Source organism: Monodon monoceros, unplaced genomic scaffold, assembly GCF_005190385.1.
Source record: "Monodon monoceros isolate NGI ecotype Baffin Bay Population unplaced genomic scaffold, NGI_Narwhal_1 Super_Scaffold_3, whole genome shotgun sequence".
Lineage (NCBI taxonomy): Eukaryota > Metazoa > Chordata > Mammalia > Artiodactyla > Monodontidae > Monodon > Monodon monoceros.
The window spans coordinates 40,549,925-40,568,373 of NW_021703780.1; the positions used below are offsets into that span (position 1 = coordinate 40,549,925).

Here is an 18,449-nt window from a genome sequence, read left to right on the forward strand (position 1 = left end):
GATGAAATATATTTTTGATGATGACAACTCACTCGTGGTACATTCTGGTTGGCCCATCTTGCCTCTCAGGTCTCCAGTCCAATTGCTTCTGTTGCAGAGACAGCTTCTTCTTGTAGATTTGAGGCATCATATCACTCCTTCAGCTGAAACTTTGCCACTTTGACCTGTAATGTGTAGCTTCCTAATGTTGTGTTAATTTCTGCTGTACAGCAAAGTGATTCAGTTATACACATATAGTTTTTTTATATTCTTTTCCATCATGGTTTATCTCAGGATATTGAATATAGCTCCTTGTGCTATACAGTAGGACCTTGTTATCTGCTCTGTATGTAATAGTTTGCATCTACTAACCCCAAACTCCCTGTCCATTCCTCCCTATAGCTTCCAATTTCATCTTCATCGAAGAGCTGTAATGCAAGATCCAAAGATTTCCTCTTCAAATAACAGCAAAGCCCACCTCCTTTAAGATTTCTTCGATTTTCTTTGTAAAACTTGACCTTAAATTCTTCTGACGATCTCTCATAATAATGCAAAATTTGGATGTCAGCTGTGTAAATTCACCTACTGTAATGTCTAGAGGCAAATTAGATATATAATACATTTGTATTTCTATCTTTGTGGACATGAGACCATCTTGCTTCTTCCTCTTCTCTCCCCTCTTTTTGGGATCAGTGGGTTTGAGGTTTTTCTTGCAGAAGTTCCTCTGCATCCCTAGGATTGACGTCTTGTATTTTTGCGGTAGAGCTAGACATGCTATCATTAGAGAAGCCATAATTGGCCTGATATGTAGCAAAGAAACCTTCTGTGATCTTGGGGAACCAAGCCCCCCTCCCAGAGGTAGGCAGTGACCCCAAGCTGCTGCCCCCAAAGAGTCCATTTTTCTACCAGGATCTTCTTGGGTGTCTCTGATCTTGGAGTCATTCTTGCATTTGCAGCTCCTCATCAAACTCCTCGTTCCCATCCAAGGGGTGGCTACTTGGCTTTCCTACCTAGCACAGGGCAGGGGCCAGGTGAGCCAAGAGGCTGCTCCCCTGGGCTTGGGAGCCACCACCGAGTTATCTGAAATGCCTGTCCAGACACTGTTCTCAACATTTAACACACTAAGTCACTGGCTCAGCACAACAACCCTGTGAGGTCAGAACTATTGTTATCCCCATTTTACAGAAGAGGAAATGGGGGCCCAGAGACCTTGCCCAAGGTCGTGCATGACAACGCTGGGATTTGAATCCAGCAGGTCTTCTCTAGAGGCCACGTCCTGAACCATCACTTCTTATAGCTTCCCAGCGACTAATGAGATGATATCCAGCCTGTCTCCCATCCCTGTTTTTATATTTAAGAGTGAAAATGTAAACTCCCTGGCCCACCTACTCTACCGGGTTGTTGTCTCCACCACACTCTGTGCTTTCTGGCTCTGACCCACGTGCCCCCTCCTGAACCCACCCTCGTGCCCTCTAATAAGCTGGGAGTCTCCTCCTACCCTTCACTTCTCCTTGGAGTGCCCCCTCCACTTCCTGGCTTTAACCGAACTTGAACTCTCCCTGGAGGGTACTACCTCCTCTGCAGGCTTCTGAAATGACAGCTGTTTATTTTCTTATAGGTGAGGGTGCTTTCCTTGCTCCAGATTGCTGCCTCCAGACCCTCCTCCTCCACCCACCCCCCCCCAGTTTCTGCTTTAAAATAACCCTCTGCCTCCGGGGCTCAGCCATTGGGCTAAATTGCTGTCTTCCTTTTTGCTACTGTCTGTCCCCTCCCAGACCTCTCCACCTCGCTCAGGGGGACTCTGGCACTCAGCAAACTGTCTGTCTCTTCCCATCTCATTGTCCAAGGAGGGGACCTGTTGCCCACCTGACATCTGAACACCTTGGTGACTTCATGCCCTGGACCTTCTCCACTCCGACTTGGCCACCCTTCCTCACTGTCACACCCTGGACCTTAGCATCTGCAGTGGCTCCTCCAGAATCACTCAACCCCCATCTCCTAAGCTTCCCCCCTTCAGTCTCTCCTCTCGCAACCATTTCTCAGTCTCCCGGGACCTCCGGGTCAGTGATGCCTCCCTTCCTCCAGCCCATCAGCCCCACCTTATGTGGCTACACCTGTGTGGTCCTTCATTTCATCAACTCTCTCGACAGTATCCTGAACTGCCTTGCCCCGCTATATTTCCATCCTTTGTATGTCTCAGGCAAAACCTCAACCCTGGTGAGCCTAATGATCTCTTTTCTTCAGGAGTTTATTCTTCAAGCTAAGAAGTGTTGGAGGAAGTCTCGAGCCAGGAAGTGGTCACCACTCCTCATTCGTGGTCCCTAAGAGGCATTGCTTAGTTAGCCAGTCACATCAGGCTGGTCATTGGCTACATTAAACTCCCTGATCCTGGAGCCTATGAGATGCCTCTCTGTCTCCACCTCACATTCAGTTGATGATCTTGCTCTTACATCACAGAGAAAACTGAAGCCATTAGAGGTGGACTCCTTCAATCACGTGTTGCCAAATCCACATAGCACCTGTGCCCATCTCTCCCTGTTCCTTCAGAAAAGAGCAATGGCTTTCCAACTAGGTGCATCAGAATTGCCTGGAGGGCGTGTTAAAACACGTTTCCTATTCAGCGGGTGGGTGGGTGGGTGGCTAGAATTTTCAGTTGTAACTAGTTTCCAGGTGATGCTTGACGCTGCTGGCTGGGGACCCCACTTTGAGAACCACTGGAGCAGAGGCACTGCCCTCCTCCTGCCCAAAGCCAGTTTCTCTACCTGTGACTGCATCCCATGTCCTTGATTACCCTCCCCCTTTTCCCCTCCTGAATCTTCAGCCTCTCCCTCTCAAAATAAAACACGAAAAACCAACCCCCACCTCCACCTCACCTCCTCCTCTGACCACTCCCTGTACCTTTCCATCCCCTCATCCAGCCTCACTCTCTCACACACAGCGCGTGTACATTGATGGGATCCTAATTTGAAAAGACATGTATAAAAGACATTTGGGGGTTCATCTGAGTATATTCTGTATATCAGGTGGTATTAGGGACTGGCTGTTATTTCCTTAGCTGGAGGAAGTCCTTATTTTGAGGCAATGTGTGCTGAAGTGTTCACGTGTGAAGCATCACGATCTCCTAAATTTTCACATGGCTCAAGGACTATATCTAAATATGCAAATATTTGTGTGTACGTATAAATGATAACGATTTTAAATTAAGCGGTGGATGTACAAGTGATCATTATACTATAGTTTCAACTTTTCTGTATGCTTGAAACTTTTCATAATAAAAAGTCGGGGGAAAATTCTCTCTCTAGTCCCTCACTTCCACTCACTCCTCAACCCTCTTGGGCTGGTGTCCACCTCTCCCAGGCCACACAGGTGCTTTTTTTTATGACCCTCATTTCATTAAATCCATTATTTAGTTTTCTTCTGCTTGACCTCCCTCCAATATTCAATGCTTTTGACCAATTCTTTTATTTATTTATTTATTTTTGGCTGCGTTGGGTCTTCGTTGCTACACGCGGGTTTTCTCTAGTTGCAGCAAGCCGGGGCTACTCTTCGTTGCGGTGCACGGGCTTCTCATTGCGGTGGCTTCTCTTGTTGCAGAGCACAGGATCGAGGTGCGTGGGCTTCAGTAGTTGTGGCGCGCAGGCTTAGTTGCTCTGCGGCATGTGGGATCTTCCCGGACCACGGCTTGAACCCATGTTGCCTGCATTGGCAGGCGGATTCTTAACCACTGCACCACCAGGGAAGCCGTTGACCAACTCTTCATTGAAACACAGTCTTTATTTGGCTTCCAGGACTGAGCACTCTCCTGGGTTTTCCCCTCTCACTCTGGCTGCTCCCTGCTCCTTTGTTGGCTCATCCTGCTCTATTTGGTCGTATTGGAGATCCTCAAGGGTCCTGAGCCCTAGACCCCTCCTCTTCTCATGCTACACTCTGCCTCCAGGAGATCCATCACTCCTGACCTACGGCTTCAGTTGCTATCAGCTGATCACTCTCAAATTTATGTCTTTCCTCTGATCTCCAGACTTATGGATCTGACTCCCTACCTGGCATCCCTACTTGGATGTCTCAAAGGTACCACAGACTTAGCATATTCAAAAGTGAATATGTAAAAGTGAATTCGAAGTGAATATGAATATGATCACAAACAGTGTCATGCTCAGATCTGGACCACAGGGGCCCTGCTCTGGTCCACAGACTTTAGGGGACCTCACCTATCATGTGCAACATTTATGAAACCACACCTGGGCACCTTTGTCACTTGGGATCCGGCCCTCAGTTCTGGCACAGCACAACCTGAAACCCTGAACTTCTGCTCTCATAATTAACATCCTTCTGGCCCCAGGGAAATGCTTCTGCAATCTCTTATCCTATATCCTGGAAAAAAAAGATGACTACAACCGAATCCTGAGAAAGTTTGAGGTTGTGTCTCTGCCAGATTCCAAAGCACACACTTTTGGGGGGTGGGGAGACGTTAAGCAGTAGAAGCTCATTACAACAACCCAATTGAGCAAATCTTCATGGCTGCATTGCCTCTGTTGCTTTGTATCTTTTTCTTTAAAAATAGTAATTTAAAAAAGCATTACAGTTATAGCTAAAGCTCATCCCATTCCTCTCCTTTCTGGGTGGTAATTATCATTCTGAAGTCACTGGGAATTATTCCCATGCATATTTTCTACTTTAGCAAACAGGCTTTTGCTAATATAAGTGTAATTTATTTATTTTTGGCTGCGTTGGGTCTTCATGGCTGTGCGCGGGCTTTCTCTAGTTGCAGTGAGTAGGGGCTACTCTTCATTGCGGTGCGCGGGCTTCTCATTGTGGTGGCTTCTTTTGTTGCGGAGCAAGGGCTCCAGGCGCGCGGGCTTCAATAGTTGCAGCATGCAGGCTCAGTAGTTGTGGCTCGCTGGCTCTAGAGCGCAGGCTCAGTAGTTGTGACACATGGGCTTAGTTGCTTAACCACTGCGCCACCAGGGAAGTCCCAACAAATAGGCTTTTTTAAATGTGTATCATTGTTTGTGTATTTTAAAACACATAAATATCATACAACATCCACTTTTGCAACTGTCTTTTACTTATATGTTGGTAAATAAGTCATTTATTTTAACTGCTGTGTAGCAGTCCACTGTAAGAATAAACCACACTTTATTTATCCTTCCTTTAAGGACAGATTAGGATGTTTCCACGTTTTCTTGACAATCACATGATACTGCAATGCCCATTCTTATCCTTGCCTCCTTGTACATATGTAGAAATTTTTTTTAAGAGTTATGCATGATCAGGGTTTGTTTATTTATTGATTTATTTATTTTTGGCTATGTTGGGTCTTTGTTGCTGCGTACGGGCTTTCTCTAGTTGTGGCGAACGGGGGCTACTCTTCGTTGTGGTGCGTGGGCTTCTCATTGTGGTGGCTTCTCTTGCTGCGGAGCAAGGGCTCTAGGTGTGCGGGTTTCAGTGGTTGTGGCTCACGGGCTCAGTAGTTGTGGCTCACAGGCTCAGTAGTTGTGGCTCGTGGGCTCTAGAGCGCAGGCTCAGTAGTTGTGGTGCACGGGCCTAGTTGCTCCATGGCATGTGGGATCTTCCCGGACCAGGGCTCGAAACCGTGTCGCCTGCATTGGCAGGCAGACTCCCAACCACCGCACCATCAGGGGAGCCCCTATAAATGTTTTCCTAAGGAATACATCTAGAAGCCGGAGCGCTGGGTTTTAGGGTATGTGTATTTTCAGCATTAAGTGTTGCCAAATTTCCCTTCAAAATTGTTATAGCTGTTCACACGTCAAGCCAAAATGAATGAGTTCCTAATATCCCACATTTTTGTCAACACTTGGTGTTATCAGAGTTATTTTAATTTTGCTGATTTAGTAAAGTAGTATCTCATGGTTTGGTTTTGCATTTCTGCATTATTAGGGAAGTTGAGCATCTTTTCCTATGTTTATTAGCTATTTGGCTTCCTCTTTGATGACCTGTTCATAGCTTTTGCTCATTTCCCCCTGCCTTGTCCTTTTTTTATTGATCTGCAAGAGTTCTTTATAAATCCTGAATACCCATCCTTTATTGGTCATATAGGTTGTAAATAGTCTCACAATCTGTGGCTTGTCTTTTTGTTTTGTTGTTTCTTGTCTCATAGAAGTTAAAAAACTTTTTTTAATGTAGTTGTATGTGTCAATCTTTTATTGCCTGTGTTTTCGTATCTTGTTTAAGAAATCCTTCCCTATGCTGATATCATCAATGTATTCTCTTGTATTTTCTTTGAAGAACTTAAAGTTTTCTTTTTCACATATTTAAGGTATCTGAAATTTATTTTTGGATCTGTTGTAATGCACGGATCCATTTTGTTTTTCATTTGGTTAGCCAGTTAACCCCAGACAAGTCAAGAAATAGTCCATCCTTCTCCACTGACTTATGTTCATTTTGTCATATACAAAGTTCTCATATCTCTGCGGGTCTGATTCCGGACCCGTGGTCTATCTGTTTGTCCATGTGTCAGGCCTACACTGCTTTAATCACTCCAGCTTTAAAGCTGTGATATACGGTGAGGCAAACACTCCAGTATTCTTGCACTTCAAACTTGTTTTGACTTTTTTTGGCCATTTACTCTTCCACAAGAATTTAAAGAACAGCTTGTTAAATAGAATTTAGATTAGAATTGTACTAAATCCTAGAACTTTTTTTTTTTTTTTTTTGCTGTACGCAGGCCTCTCACTGTTGTGGCCTCTCCCGTTGCGGAGCACAGGCTCCGGACGCGCAGGCTCAGCGGCCATGGCTCACGAGCCTAGCCGCTCTGCGGCATGTGGGATCTTCCTGGACCGGGCCACGAACCCATGTCCCCTGCATCGGCAGGCGGACTCTCAACCACTGTGCCACCAGGGAAGCCCTCTAGTACTTTTGATTAGAATTGTACTAAATGTATAGATTTGAGAAAAACTAATCAGCTGTATTTTGAATTTTCCTCTTCATGAGCATGGCATATCTCTCCATTCTTTTTTGTCTTCTCTTCATGTTCTCCAATAGAGTTTTATAATTTTCTCCATAAAGCTCATGCACATATTTTGCTATATTGATTCCTAAGTATCTTATAGTTTTTGTTGCAATTACAAATGGTATTTTCTTAAAACAAAATTTGTTTATTGCTGTTGTATAGCCATATTGATGTTTGAATATTCATCTTGCCCCCCAAAAGGGTGTTAGTTTTAATTGTTTGTAGGTTCTCATAAATTTTCTATGTAAATAATCAATCATCTATGTATAATTATGGCTTTACTTCTACTTTTTCTTATTGTGCTAGTTCAGACCACCACCCCCCCCAGCACAAGTTGAATAGAAACAGTAAAAACTAGTATCTTTGTATTAGTGTTGGAAGTTATTTTCTATTCCTAGTTAGCTAGATTTGTTTTTTAAATCATTAGTGTTAAACTTTATCCAGGTGCATCTCTACATATTGGGACAATCATATTTTTTCCTTTTAATATGTCAGTGCTGTAAATATCATTAACAGATTTTTTAAAGTAGACCATCCTTGTATTCCTGGAATAAACTCTGCTTGGTCACACATACACACGTGCATATATACATGCACTTGCACAAACTCCATTGGATTCAGTTTGCTAATATTTCATTTAGGATTTTCAATCTTATAAGTTCAATTGGTCCTCTTTTTCCATTGTCTGGGACGGTCTATATAAATAAATAAACAGTTCCTTGAAGAGTTAGCAGAATAATATACTTATAAAGCCATTTGGGTAGTGTGTGTGTGTGTGTGTGTGTGTGTGTGTGTTACTTAAAATTTCTCATTCAATTTATTAAAATTTATAGAGCTGTCAGGCTTTCTATTTCTTCTTGAGTCAACTTTGGCTGTCTTTCATCTAATTTCCCCACGTGTTCAGGACTGAGACCTCATTTGTCTCTGGGTGGCTGGTGAAACAGAACAGGTTGACAGAACCTGTTCCTTCCCAGCCCCCTCCTAGTAACCATAGCTACAGTCAGCTCACCCTCTGGCTTTCAGTCTTCTCTTTGTTTCTAGCACCTGGGATTTTACTTTCCTTTTGAGAACTCAGTTATATGTTTAATTTTTTTCCTTTTTATCAGTATTTCTTGGTGATGGTGCTTTTAGATTTTCCACATCCTCCATCTTGCTTGATTCTGAAGTTGTTCCCATTTTACAGATAAGAAGGCTAGGGTTCAGAGTGGTTTAAAAGCCAGCTGAAGGTCACACTGCTAATCCTTTTACCTAGTTATTGAACCCAGATTTCTGGTTCTGAATCCTCCGCTGTTGCCATATTATTCCATGCTGCCTTCTGAAGCCAAGGAGGCAAAACCAGGAAGGGGCATTAGGAAGTCAAAGGGAGAAGGGGTCTCATGGGCAAGGTGGAGGAGTCTGGGACGGAGGCTCAACCGTGGACGGACAATGCCCGGAAGCGTGGAGGAAGGAATGGTGTTAAGGAAATGACATATGGGACTCCTGGGCTGCAGCTTTTGGAGGGAGAATCACGGCCTCAATCCATCCTGAGATCCTGAAATATGCGTCCCCTGCCCCAGATCCAGGCATGCATGCATCGTTTCAACCAATATTTCAACTCCATATTCATAGAGTGTCCAGTTCCGGGTCCAGGGAATGACAAGAGTGAGGCTCTGCAGTCCTGGCTCCTGCCCTCAGGGAGCTTACGTTCCATGGGGAGCCAGACACCAATCGAGTAATCCCCAAAAAACACAGATCTGCAACCACACACAGTACCTCGGAGAAAGAGTGCGCCTTGGTGTGGGAGCTCAGAGGAGGGGAATTTGACCCGAAAGGAAGGTCTGAGTACCTTCCCTGAGGATGTGGTAAAGGAGCTGAGATCTGAAGAATGCACAGGAGCTAACTTAAAAGAGAAATGGAAGAAGCCTTTCGGGTGGAGGGCCCAGCCTGCGGGAGGAAGCACGCCACGGTGGAGTAGAGCGCTAGGGAGTGACAGGGGTGAGTAGTGGGAGGTGAGGCTGGAGAGGCCAGTGGGGCCACACCCCAAGGGGCCTTAGAGGCCAGGTTAAGGACTTGGGTCTTTAACTTAAGGTCGGTGGGAAACCATTGACTGTGTTTCAGCAGGGTGCCTGAAACCATCAGATTTGCATTTCAGAAAGGTCTCTCTTACTCAGGCATGCCTCTTGTTTCAGAGAAGGTCTTTCCAGCCTCTCCAGTGATCTCAGTGATTCAGAGAAGAGCCAGACAGTCCAAGTGGTGGCTGGCCCAGGGAGGTGGAGGGATGGAGAAGAGGGGACAGACTTGAGAGATATTATAGTGGATACACTCGTTAGGACTAGATGCTGGATTCAATATTGAGATGCTCACCACGAACACCTGAGATCACATGCTTCAAAGGCGGGGCCACATCACACACCTGTTTGTGGTACCCAGGTCCTAGAACAGTGCTGACACATGGTGGACTCAATACATAGTTTCTGAAAGGGTGAAACTGACCAGCGGTCTCCCAAGTGATCCTTTTACCTTAGAGGTTCTTTCATCCCTTCCTGCATGTGGCAATAATCAGCCTCTCTGATACATCATCGGGAGAAATCTGCCAAGTTCTAAAGAGTTTTCTTTGGGGGAAGTTAATACAAGAACTAAGGTCTACCTTATCCTTGAACATGAACAATAACAATAAATTTACTGCAGGGGCCGCCCAAGGGGGAAACTCCCCTAGCAGAACCTCCTACAAGAGTGAATGATGACGGTGCCATCCTCGGGGCCACGCTGGGCCCCAGGGTGCCAATCTGGAGGGGACGCTCCGCGGGGCTCCCTGCTGACTCTTGTTCAAAACCAGTTTCCCAGCACATGAAGAAGATAGTAAGTGAGGAATCTTGCGGAAGAAGTGCAAATGCAAGGAAGTGCTTGTACTGGCCAGGTGTTTCTTGTCTTCTCCCACACAGCCCTGTTCTACTTTTTCCACACCCAGAACCTCCCGCTTTCTCCCCCAACCTCCCTTGGCTTCTTCCACTGGTCTCCATCTCCTCCATTTCCCTTCCTTCTCCTTGGATACATGCCTCTGCCTATTTTCACCTTTCAATAAGAGGCCCATGGTGCTGCTGGAAAGAGCAGCCTCCGTCTGGGCTTTATTCTTAGCGTGAAATGCAGTGAAGGTCACAGAAAGCCCTGAAACAAGGCCCGTGGGTCCAGGAGTGGGCACAGGGAGTTGGCCTCATCCGATGGGGTGCTGGGTGTAGCTTTAGCACCGGAGGCAAGAAGCACCCAGCGGCCTCTGGGGGAAGTGATGGGGTTGGGTGGGATTTGTGGGCAACTAGAATTTGATGGTGGGGGTTGTCATGGAGATCTCTGGGGATTCAGTTATCTCTTTAAAAAATCCCTTCAAGAAAATCCCGGGAAATCTGATCCGTCCGCGATGGCAGTAGGTCTCAGGCAGCCTGGTTAAACTTCTCAGATGGAGGACAGGAGATTGGAAGTACAGATTCCTTTCTAAGAAACAGGAAAAGCTCTTTTCCTGGGGGATTAGATTGTGGACTAGAAGTGAGGTGGACCTCGCCATTCCAGCCCTGAGTAGGTCCCGGTGAGACACTCTGATCACCTAATGTGGTGGCTCTGGCGGGGATGGGGTGGGTCAGGGAGCCGTGCCCCGTTATGCCTCCCACAGAAGAGGCAAGTCACTCCGACTGTGGAGGGAGTCTGTCCCCAGGGCTGCCCTCCTGGAGTGCTGCGGGGTTGGCGGCCCGCTCTGTTCATCCCTGTCCTTCCCACTGGGTGTGGACGGTTGTCAAAGCAGAAGGGGGCTCTGAGTGAAGCCACAGCCATGGAGGCCAGAGCCATAGGGCCTGTCACCTGTGTGGGAGTGCAGGGGCAGGGTCAGGTGGCCCCGTGGCTGCAGCACTTCCCACACTGGGGGCAGGGAAAGGGCCTCTCACTCAAATGGACCAGGCAGCGCTGGGAGGGGTGGGAGCATGACAAAAGGAGGCTCCACAGTCCAGGCCAGAAAAGGGCTTTGGGGTTGGGGCAGGGGCTGCTGGGAAGAACGTGGGACAGGGTCAGCTGTGACAGCAGAGGGGTCAAGGGGTAGATGGGGAGCTGGAGGTCTGTCCTGCCTTCTCCTTCTCCTCTGCCTTGGCTCCCAGCCTGTAGGGGAGGGGGATGAAGGTGAGAGCAGCCAGGAGGAGGGGGAGGCAGAGAGACCAAGGTGGCGCAGGCAGGCTGAGCCCCACCCTGAGGAACCCAGGGCACAACTTTCCCGTTAGCAGTTTGCCAGGGTTTTGAGGGCAGCTGGGTGACAACCAAGCCCTCAGGGTTAGGCCTCACCTGGGCAGGGGTCTCCTTTGGTCCTGGGCTCTGGGGCTCAGCTTCTGCACTTACACACATAATCTGCTATGGTTTGGGGACCAAGAAGCCTGAAAGAGATAAAATGAGGGGAAGACTAACAGAGAGAGAGGCTCCCCTCCCCCACAGGCCCCCCACCTACTTCCTTCTTCCCTCCCGTCCATCCAGCCTGGTGGCACCTCCTCTGAGAAGCTCTTCCTGACCACCCTGCAGCTTCCAGTGATGCCCCTGCCCTGAGGCCTGGCATCCCTCCAAGGGGACACTTGTCATTCACTGTAAGGACCAGAGCATCTACTGCAGGGGTTCTGGGCCCCGAGCATATCAGATTCACATGGAGGGCTTGTTAATACACAACTGCGGGCCCCACCTCGCAAGTCCCTTTCCTATGCGAGGTCGTGTGGTTTCTAAGTGGCGAGGTGGAGATTTGGACCCCGATCAGTCTGAATCTAATGTCTTTCTTTCTCCACCTTGCTCCTCTGGGTAGTTACTCTCCTTTTATCCTCTGTATCTTGTCTCTCAACAAAATAATCAGGTTCCCTTTTGTATACTTTGTGTCTCTCACTTTGCCTCACCCATAGGTGCAGGCTTCACTGACAGAGGCTGAAAGACTTGGGGAGCTATCTCAGGGAGTGGGGATGGAACAGAATTGGAGCAACCCCCGCCCCCTTCTGCCAGCATTGGGGAAGGGGAACGCCTGGTCAGGTCAGGTAGTCATTTTTTCTTTGTTGTGGGCAGGGGAGATGGACCTGGAGCAACAGTTCTGTATGTCACTCACATGGTGCCATCTAAAGAAACAGGCAGCCTGCGAAGTTCAGCGTCTCGGGGGCAGAGGAGGGCGACAGAGCACTGGCAGCAGAGAGGGGTCCGAGGAGGAGCGTGAGAAGCGGAACGGCGGAGAGGGTGGGCCGTGGTGTGGACTGGGGCCCTAGGAGAGGAGAGACCGGGGACCAAGGCCCGCAGGCGGCTCCAGAGTGAAGCCAGAGGGCGGGGGGAGAGGCAGAAGGGCCACCGGGTCGGGTAGGGCTGGCGAGAACGAGGAGAGTGAGGAAGTGTCGCTCCGGGCAGCCGCTGGAACCAGAAGAGAAGCCGGGTTCATTCCAGACTCTTCGGCTTCCACCTCGGTACCTCCCGCGACTCCTCGCCATCGTTTTCTCTCCCTTGAAACTCCGGGAGCGACGCCCACCTTCCTCCCGCCCTCACATCCCGGGAGCGTCGCCCCCCTGGATGCCTGGGGTGGGAGAAAAGGGGAGCCAGGATCGGGGATCCAGGGAGGCGGGGGTAGAATGGGGCTTCTACGAGGGTGAAGTGGGTGTTGTCTATTTCTACAGGGCGAGAGGTCTCGGGGGTGGGCGCCCGGTCACCTGGGCTGGAGGGTACCCCCTGCGTCCGTCGTACTGAGGGTGAAAGGGACGACGGGCAGCAAACGAGAAACGCCAAGCGTTGAGTGAGGTGCCCTCGGGCCAGCGAGTCTGACGCCGAGGCTGACTCCTCAGCCGGGAGGTCCGAGACTGAGCGAGCCACGGGAATTTGGGGCGGAGTGGGGTGGGGGCGCGAAGGGCAACGGAAACAGGAAGTGAGGGGCAGAGAGGCCAAAGCGGGTGGCGGGAGGCAGCGTCAGTCCCTCCTGGGGAGGCGATCCTCTCCACCTCGCCGGGGCGTGGCGCGCTACATGGGCCCCTGACCCCGGGCCCCGCCCGCGGAACTCGAGGCGTGGAGGGTGCGGAGCAGCGAGCGCTTTACTGGACGCCCCCACCTGGGCTCTCCGCTGCCGCCGGGACCGGCACAGAACTACAACTCCCGGGCAGCCCTCCCTCCGCTCGGCCCCGCGGCTCGGCGGGCACCAACCGGCTCGCTCGCTCCTGGGAACTGTAGTCCCTGGCCCTGCCCGTCTTCTTCGGGAGGCTACCCGGGGGCGGGATATGTGCAGGGAGGTTCTCGCAGCCCTCCCCCCATCCACGCCTTTTCTCTCCAGCTTTAGAAACCAGCTTCTCGCAGGGACGAGGAATTGTACCCCTTCCAAACATCTCGGGCCTGCCGTATCACCCTCTTGAGCCACTTTCCTTCTTTCCCTGTGGTATTGAAATCCGGGATCTCAGCCTGGGCATTCAGGTCATAGGGGGAAATCTTGGGATCTGACTTCACACCTCTCGGCTCTCCACCCTGTCTCTTACAGCTTCACAGGTCCTTCCAATTTTCGTTCACATTTGCTGATTTGAAGGTTCAGGAAAATGGGATCTACACACCGTGAATACCCTTTGACATTTCCTCCCCATTTCCAAGGCTGATTTTACATGATTTCTAGGGTTCCCTCCCCGATCTTTGTTTTCCTCTCCTTCTAGTAACCCCCTGATAAAGAGACACAAAACCACAGGTTTCAAAGAGGAATAAAAGCAAATTTGTTGTTGTTGGTAGAAGGGCATGAAGGGAAGGGCTCTTCACCCTTCCCAACATCTTGCATGGATGGGAGGTTGGGGGCAATAGAAAAGGCAGTACATGGGGGCGCAGGCCCCACTCTGTACAATATAGAAGAATCTGATATAGATACTTTGTATAAAAGCCACTTGTCCTCATTTGTGTCCTCTTGCTGGCTGGCCGGGCTGGGGGGCTCTGGGGGACAAAGAAGCTGGGTGGTGGGCCAGGACTCAGGGACACCCCATGGTCCCCATCCCCTGGCTGTCCCCTTGAGGGGTCACTTTGGATCCTTGGTGGGGGCATAGCAGAGCTCCAGTGGTCGGGACACTTTCCAGAACTTCTCATTCACCAGCTCCAGGGTTAGCGAGCCATTCAGTGTCTACAGAAGGGGTGGATGGGGGAGGAGAGGGAAGAGGAAAGTAAGTTGGGAAAGATGGTAAAGGAAATGAATGAGAGGAGAAAAGAGAAAAGAAGAAGGAATAATAAATGGGGCAAATCACGGACACGGATGATGGGGAAGAAGGATGGACAGAGAAGGGAGAGATGGGAGATGCAGAGGGAGAAGAGGGCTGGTCAGTTAGGAGGTCAGGATCTCGGTTCTGCGTCCCCAGGCCACTCTCCCTCCTCTCCTCTCACACCACTGCCCTCAGAGGCTCTCACCGTGAAAGCTCCGCCCCCGGGGGCGATGTAGATGGTATACTGCTTTTCGCTGACACCCTCCAGACTGGGCAAGGCAGGCTCTTCAGGGCCGTCGCCTCCTCCTCCGGCACCCCCACCCTCCCCACCTCCCCCATCAGGTCCTCCGGCGTCAGAGGCGCCCCCTCCAGGCCCTCCTGGCTCCCCCGCCTCTTGCTGCTGCCTCCGTTCGAGGGCAATGCGCAGGGCCAAGTACTTGGAGAGATGGTCCACTGTGGCATTCCCAGTTGTCTTCACGTACCTGGAGTGGGAGAGAGGGCAGGTTGAGGGCACAGGAAGCCTCAAATGCAGAAGGGAAGTTGGGGATTTCCCAAAGGGCCTCTGGGTTAGGGATTCTTTCTGGGTTTGGGTGAAGCCCAATTCTGATGGAAGATCATGAGACCTTTGGTTTCTCAGTGGTCTGGGGAAGGACGAAGCTCTCACCTAGTCTGGCAGTATTCTCCCTTCTCCACGAGCAGGGGGTGGGGCCGGAACACGAGCTCAATTTCTCCACCTGGCTCTGGGGGACTGGGAGCCCCGGGAGGGCTTGGGGGGCCCAGGGTTCCCCCTCCCAGGGTCCCTCCCCGGTCACCAGAGTCTTCAGAACCGGCACCCCCACCCACCCCACCAGCGCCTCCTCCCCCTGTCCCTACACTGCTCCCCCCTGCGCCCCCTCCACGGGGTCGCTTGGGAGCAGGGCCTGGGGCAGAGTCAGGGGCGGAGTCTGAGCTCACATCCTCTCCATCCCCCTCTCCCTCCCCAGGCTCTCCTTCCCCCCCACTCATCGTTGTGGTCTGATCTGACCCAGGCATCGGCCGCCTCACACGCTGGGCCCTGTGGAAACAAGTGGTTGAGGTTAGAAAGCACCAAGGATAAGGGGTTTAGATTTTAAACTTCAGAGAATTAAGAGATCAGGGAAATCTTAATGATGATACCTAATATTTATTACATACTGACTACATGCTAAGCACATTGTTAAGTATTTTGCACTGATTGCCTCAAATTATACAAATCTTACGGACACAGGTAATTATATCATCTCTATTTTATGGTTGAGGAAACTAAGGCTTAGAGAGGTTAAATAACTAGTTTGAGACCATAGTCTCTTTGCCTCTCAAAGTGTGGTCCAAGAACCAGTAGCACAGCCTTGTAGAGACGCAGAATCTCAGGCCCAACTTGTGACCTACTGAATCAGAATCTGCATTTTTAACAAGACTCTCAGGTAATTTGGATACACATTAAAGACTGAGTGATGCTGGACTAGGAGGTGATTTAATTCCCAGCAGTGTGAACTCAGAGCTCATGCTCAAAAAGCACTCTACTGTTCTAACTTCTAGAAAGTTAGAAGATGAGCTATTTCCTTAAGAACAGTAGTACAAGCTACAGTTTACATCCATGACCTCCAGGCGTGACAGTTAGACTGTGATCAGCACTCAGGATGCTGAGGCTTAGAAGCAAAGACAGCCCCAGGAGTCTGACCCACGGATCTGTCCCATCAGCACCGCTGCCACCTTCTTCGTGGCCCCCGAACCTGTGCATGGCCTGCATTCGCAGCCCCTCCTCAATGCTGGAGCTCAGCGCCTGCTGGTTATGCAGGCGGCTGAGGCGGATGAGCACCCTGTCTTGGTGGGCCTCATATTCCTCCCGGCTGGGGTAGATCTTAGAGATCAGAGCATCGAAGTTGGGGTCTGGCCGCAGAGACCGCTTGGATACCAGCTTCTTTCGGCAGGTAGGGCACTCCTTGTTCCTGGTGTGGCAGAAAGGAGGCCCTGAGGAGTCAGTCACCAGGGCATGGAGGTTCCAACTCTTGTCCCCCTCCCCCCATCTCAAACCTGTCCCTCCTGTTACCCGCTGCGCAGGGCCGTGACAATGCAATCAGAGCAGAATCGGTGGAGGCACTCCTTGGTTGTCATCGTATTCTTCAGCATGTCCAGGCAGATGGGGCACATGAGCTCTGAATGCAGTGACCGAGGGGAAACTGCAATCTCTGTGCCATCCATGATGGCTTCCTGGAGGCGTCGATGAGTGGAAAGGTGGTGGGTGGGTTGGGGGGAAAGGGGTTTTAGAAACAAGTGGTCCATGAAATTGGAGTCTTGAGAAATACAGTGAGATGTCAGAATCTGGGTACCTCACGTTGGCCACTTGAGGAAATTGGGAATTCTAAGAGTAGGAGCTTTGGAATAGGAGGATCTGAGGTTTGGTGATAGGCCTGGGGATGGGCGTGGCACAGATTTTCCATCTGTGGAAGACTTACTTGGTCAACAGAATTTCTTACAGTGCAGTCCTGGTACTACCTATTATCAGAATCCCCTAGGATGCAGGTTAAAAATGCAGATTCTGGGGCTTCCCTGGTGGCGCAGTGGTTGAGAGTCAGCCTGCGGATGCAGGGGACACGGGTTCGTGCCCTGGTCCGGGAGGATCCCACATGCCGCGGAGCGGCTGGGCCCGTGAGCCATGGCCGCTGGACCTGCGCGTCCAGAGCCTGTGCTCCGCAGTGGGAGAGGCCACAACAGTGGGAGGCCCGCGTACGGCAAAAAAAAAAAAAAGCAGATTCTGGGGTTCCATCCCTTTACTGTATCACAATGTTACAGGTAGGGCCAGCGGGAATTCCATTTTTAATAAACTCCCAAGGTGAGTCTTAAATGCACTGACCTATGATGCGGACCTGAGGAACGGGGAAGGTAATTTCAGCCTGTTTACTATCTTTCAAATGAAGATAGTAATACTTGGCTCTACCTCTCTGGCACGTCTGTTTTGAGGATTAAATGAGATAAATGTGAAAACGCTTTGAAAGATTAAGGTAATTCAAAGGTAGGGCCAGGGAGTGTGAAATAGGGCAGAATGGGGCAAGAAATGGAAGAGGCTGTGAGATGGGGGTCTGGGGATGGAGGGGTCTGGGGAAAAGGAGTAAGTTGTAAAGGGAGAATCCCTGTCACCTGAGGGGTCCGGTGGAGCTCATACAGACTCAGTTCCCACGTTTTGCTGGCATTCTGGGCATTCGCCGGCGTCGTCATGGTGACCGGGCACAGACCCCCACGAGGGCTCCACCGCCGGGGAGGAGGAGAGGTAGGCTGGGGAGTGGGGGAAGGGGGAAGGGGAGGAAGGGTGTTAGGGGGACCGCCCCTCGCGGAGACCCCGCCCTCCCTAGGCTCCCTCCTCCGACCCCCACTCCGCGCCGGCGCGGCCCCTCACCAGCTTCCAGCTGTCCGCGCTCCCGCCGCCACAGCGCCTCTTCCGGGGCCCGGGCTCCCCGGCCGAGTTCGCTCGGTCCGCAGCCGCTGCTCAGACAGCAGCTCCCGCTGCCGCCGCCGCCGCCGCCATGGCCCGGGCGCTGGGGCCCTACGTCACTTCCGCCTGCCCCTCCACTCCACTCCACCCCCCGCCGGCGGAGACGTCACCCGCCAGTCGCGGCGCGGGTGGGACGCGACGTGGACGCCCAGATTCCCCACGGCCCCCGCGAGCAGCCGGCGTCCCCGGAGTCCCACGCTACGTGGGGACCGCAGTCTCCGTCCCCTGGCCAGCACCGTCGCGCGGCCGACCTCGGCCACTGTCCCCTTCCAAGGCCCCCACTCGGGGCCTCCGCTCTGGAGGGCGGGGCCTGGGATCTCTCGGACCCCGGGAGGGGACAGAGGGAATTGGAAAAGGGGCCACCTCCCCCATTCCGCGTCCCCTGGCGGCTCTGGGGAAGGGCGCCCCTCCTCCCCACACACAACTTCTCCATAACCCCAGCCCGGGATTCCGGGGAAAAAAAGAGTTGCAGAGGAGCCTCTGCCGCTACAGTCCTTCAGTCCTGTGAACGCAACTAAGTTCCGACGCGCCTGGGATTCCCTTACCACCCTGGTGACCTGCTCCACCCTCCGCTTTGGCTCTCCCTAGACCCTCCGACCCGCTCTCCCTTCGAGGTTTGGGGGCGACGGCTCGGGACGTCCAGACTCAACTCTCGGCCAGAGCTAGAGACTCGAGAATTGCGTTTGGACAATCAAGAGCCGCGGCCCGGGGCGGGGGAGGGAGGCACACGGGAGGTATGGGGGAACGGAGACACCACGCGGAAGCAGGGACACACACACACACACACACACACACACACACACACACACAC

General features: G+C 51.3%; 1 protein-coding gene across 1 annotated transcript; it reads right to left on the minus strand.

The window, feature by feature from the left end:
• Window positions 1–13,635: 13,635 nt before the first annotated feature.
• Window positions 13,636–17,684, minus strand: RING1 (ring finger protein 1). Its single transcript, XM_029244408.1, has 7 exons — window positions 17,543–17,684; window positions 17,287–17,421; window positions 16,199–16,359; window positions 15,882–16,097; window positions 14,795–15,184; window positions 14,336–14,612; window positions 13,636–14,054 (listed from the first exon to the last, which is right to left on the minus strand). The coding sequence occupies exons 2-7, from the start codon at window positions 17,362–17,364 to the stop codon at window positions 13,953–13,955; spliced, it is 1,224 nt and encodes a 407-aa protein (XP_029100241.1). The 5' UTR covers window positions 17,365–17,421; window positions 17,543–17,684; the 3' UTR covers window positions 13,636–13,952.
• Between the last annotated feature and the right edge of the window lie 765 nt (window positions 17,685–18,449).

Excerpts from the sequence above, each read along its gene's own strand:
- RING1 (XM_029244408.1), bottom strand. The coding sequence starts at position 17,364 with ATGACGACGCCGGCGAATGCCCAGAATGCCAGCAAAACGTGGGAACTG. Across the intron at positions 16,360-17,286 it reads AGCTCCACCGGACCCCTCAG|GAAGCCATCATGGATGGCAC; the intron begins GTGACAGGGATT and ends CGACGCCTCCAG. Across the intron at positions 14,055-14,335 it reads CCGGGGGCGGAGCTTTCACG|ACACTGAATGGCTCGCTAAC; the intron begins GTGAGAGCCTCT and ends CCCCTTCTGTAG.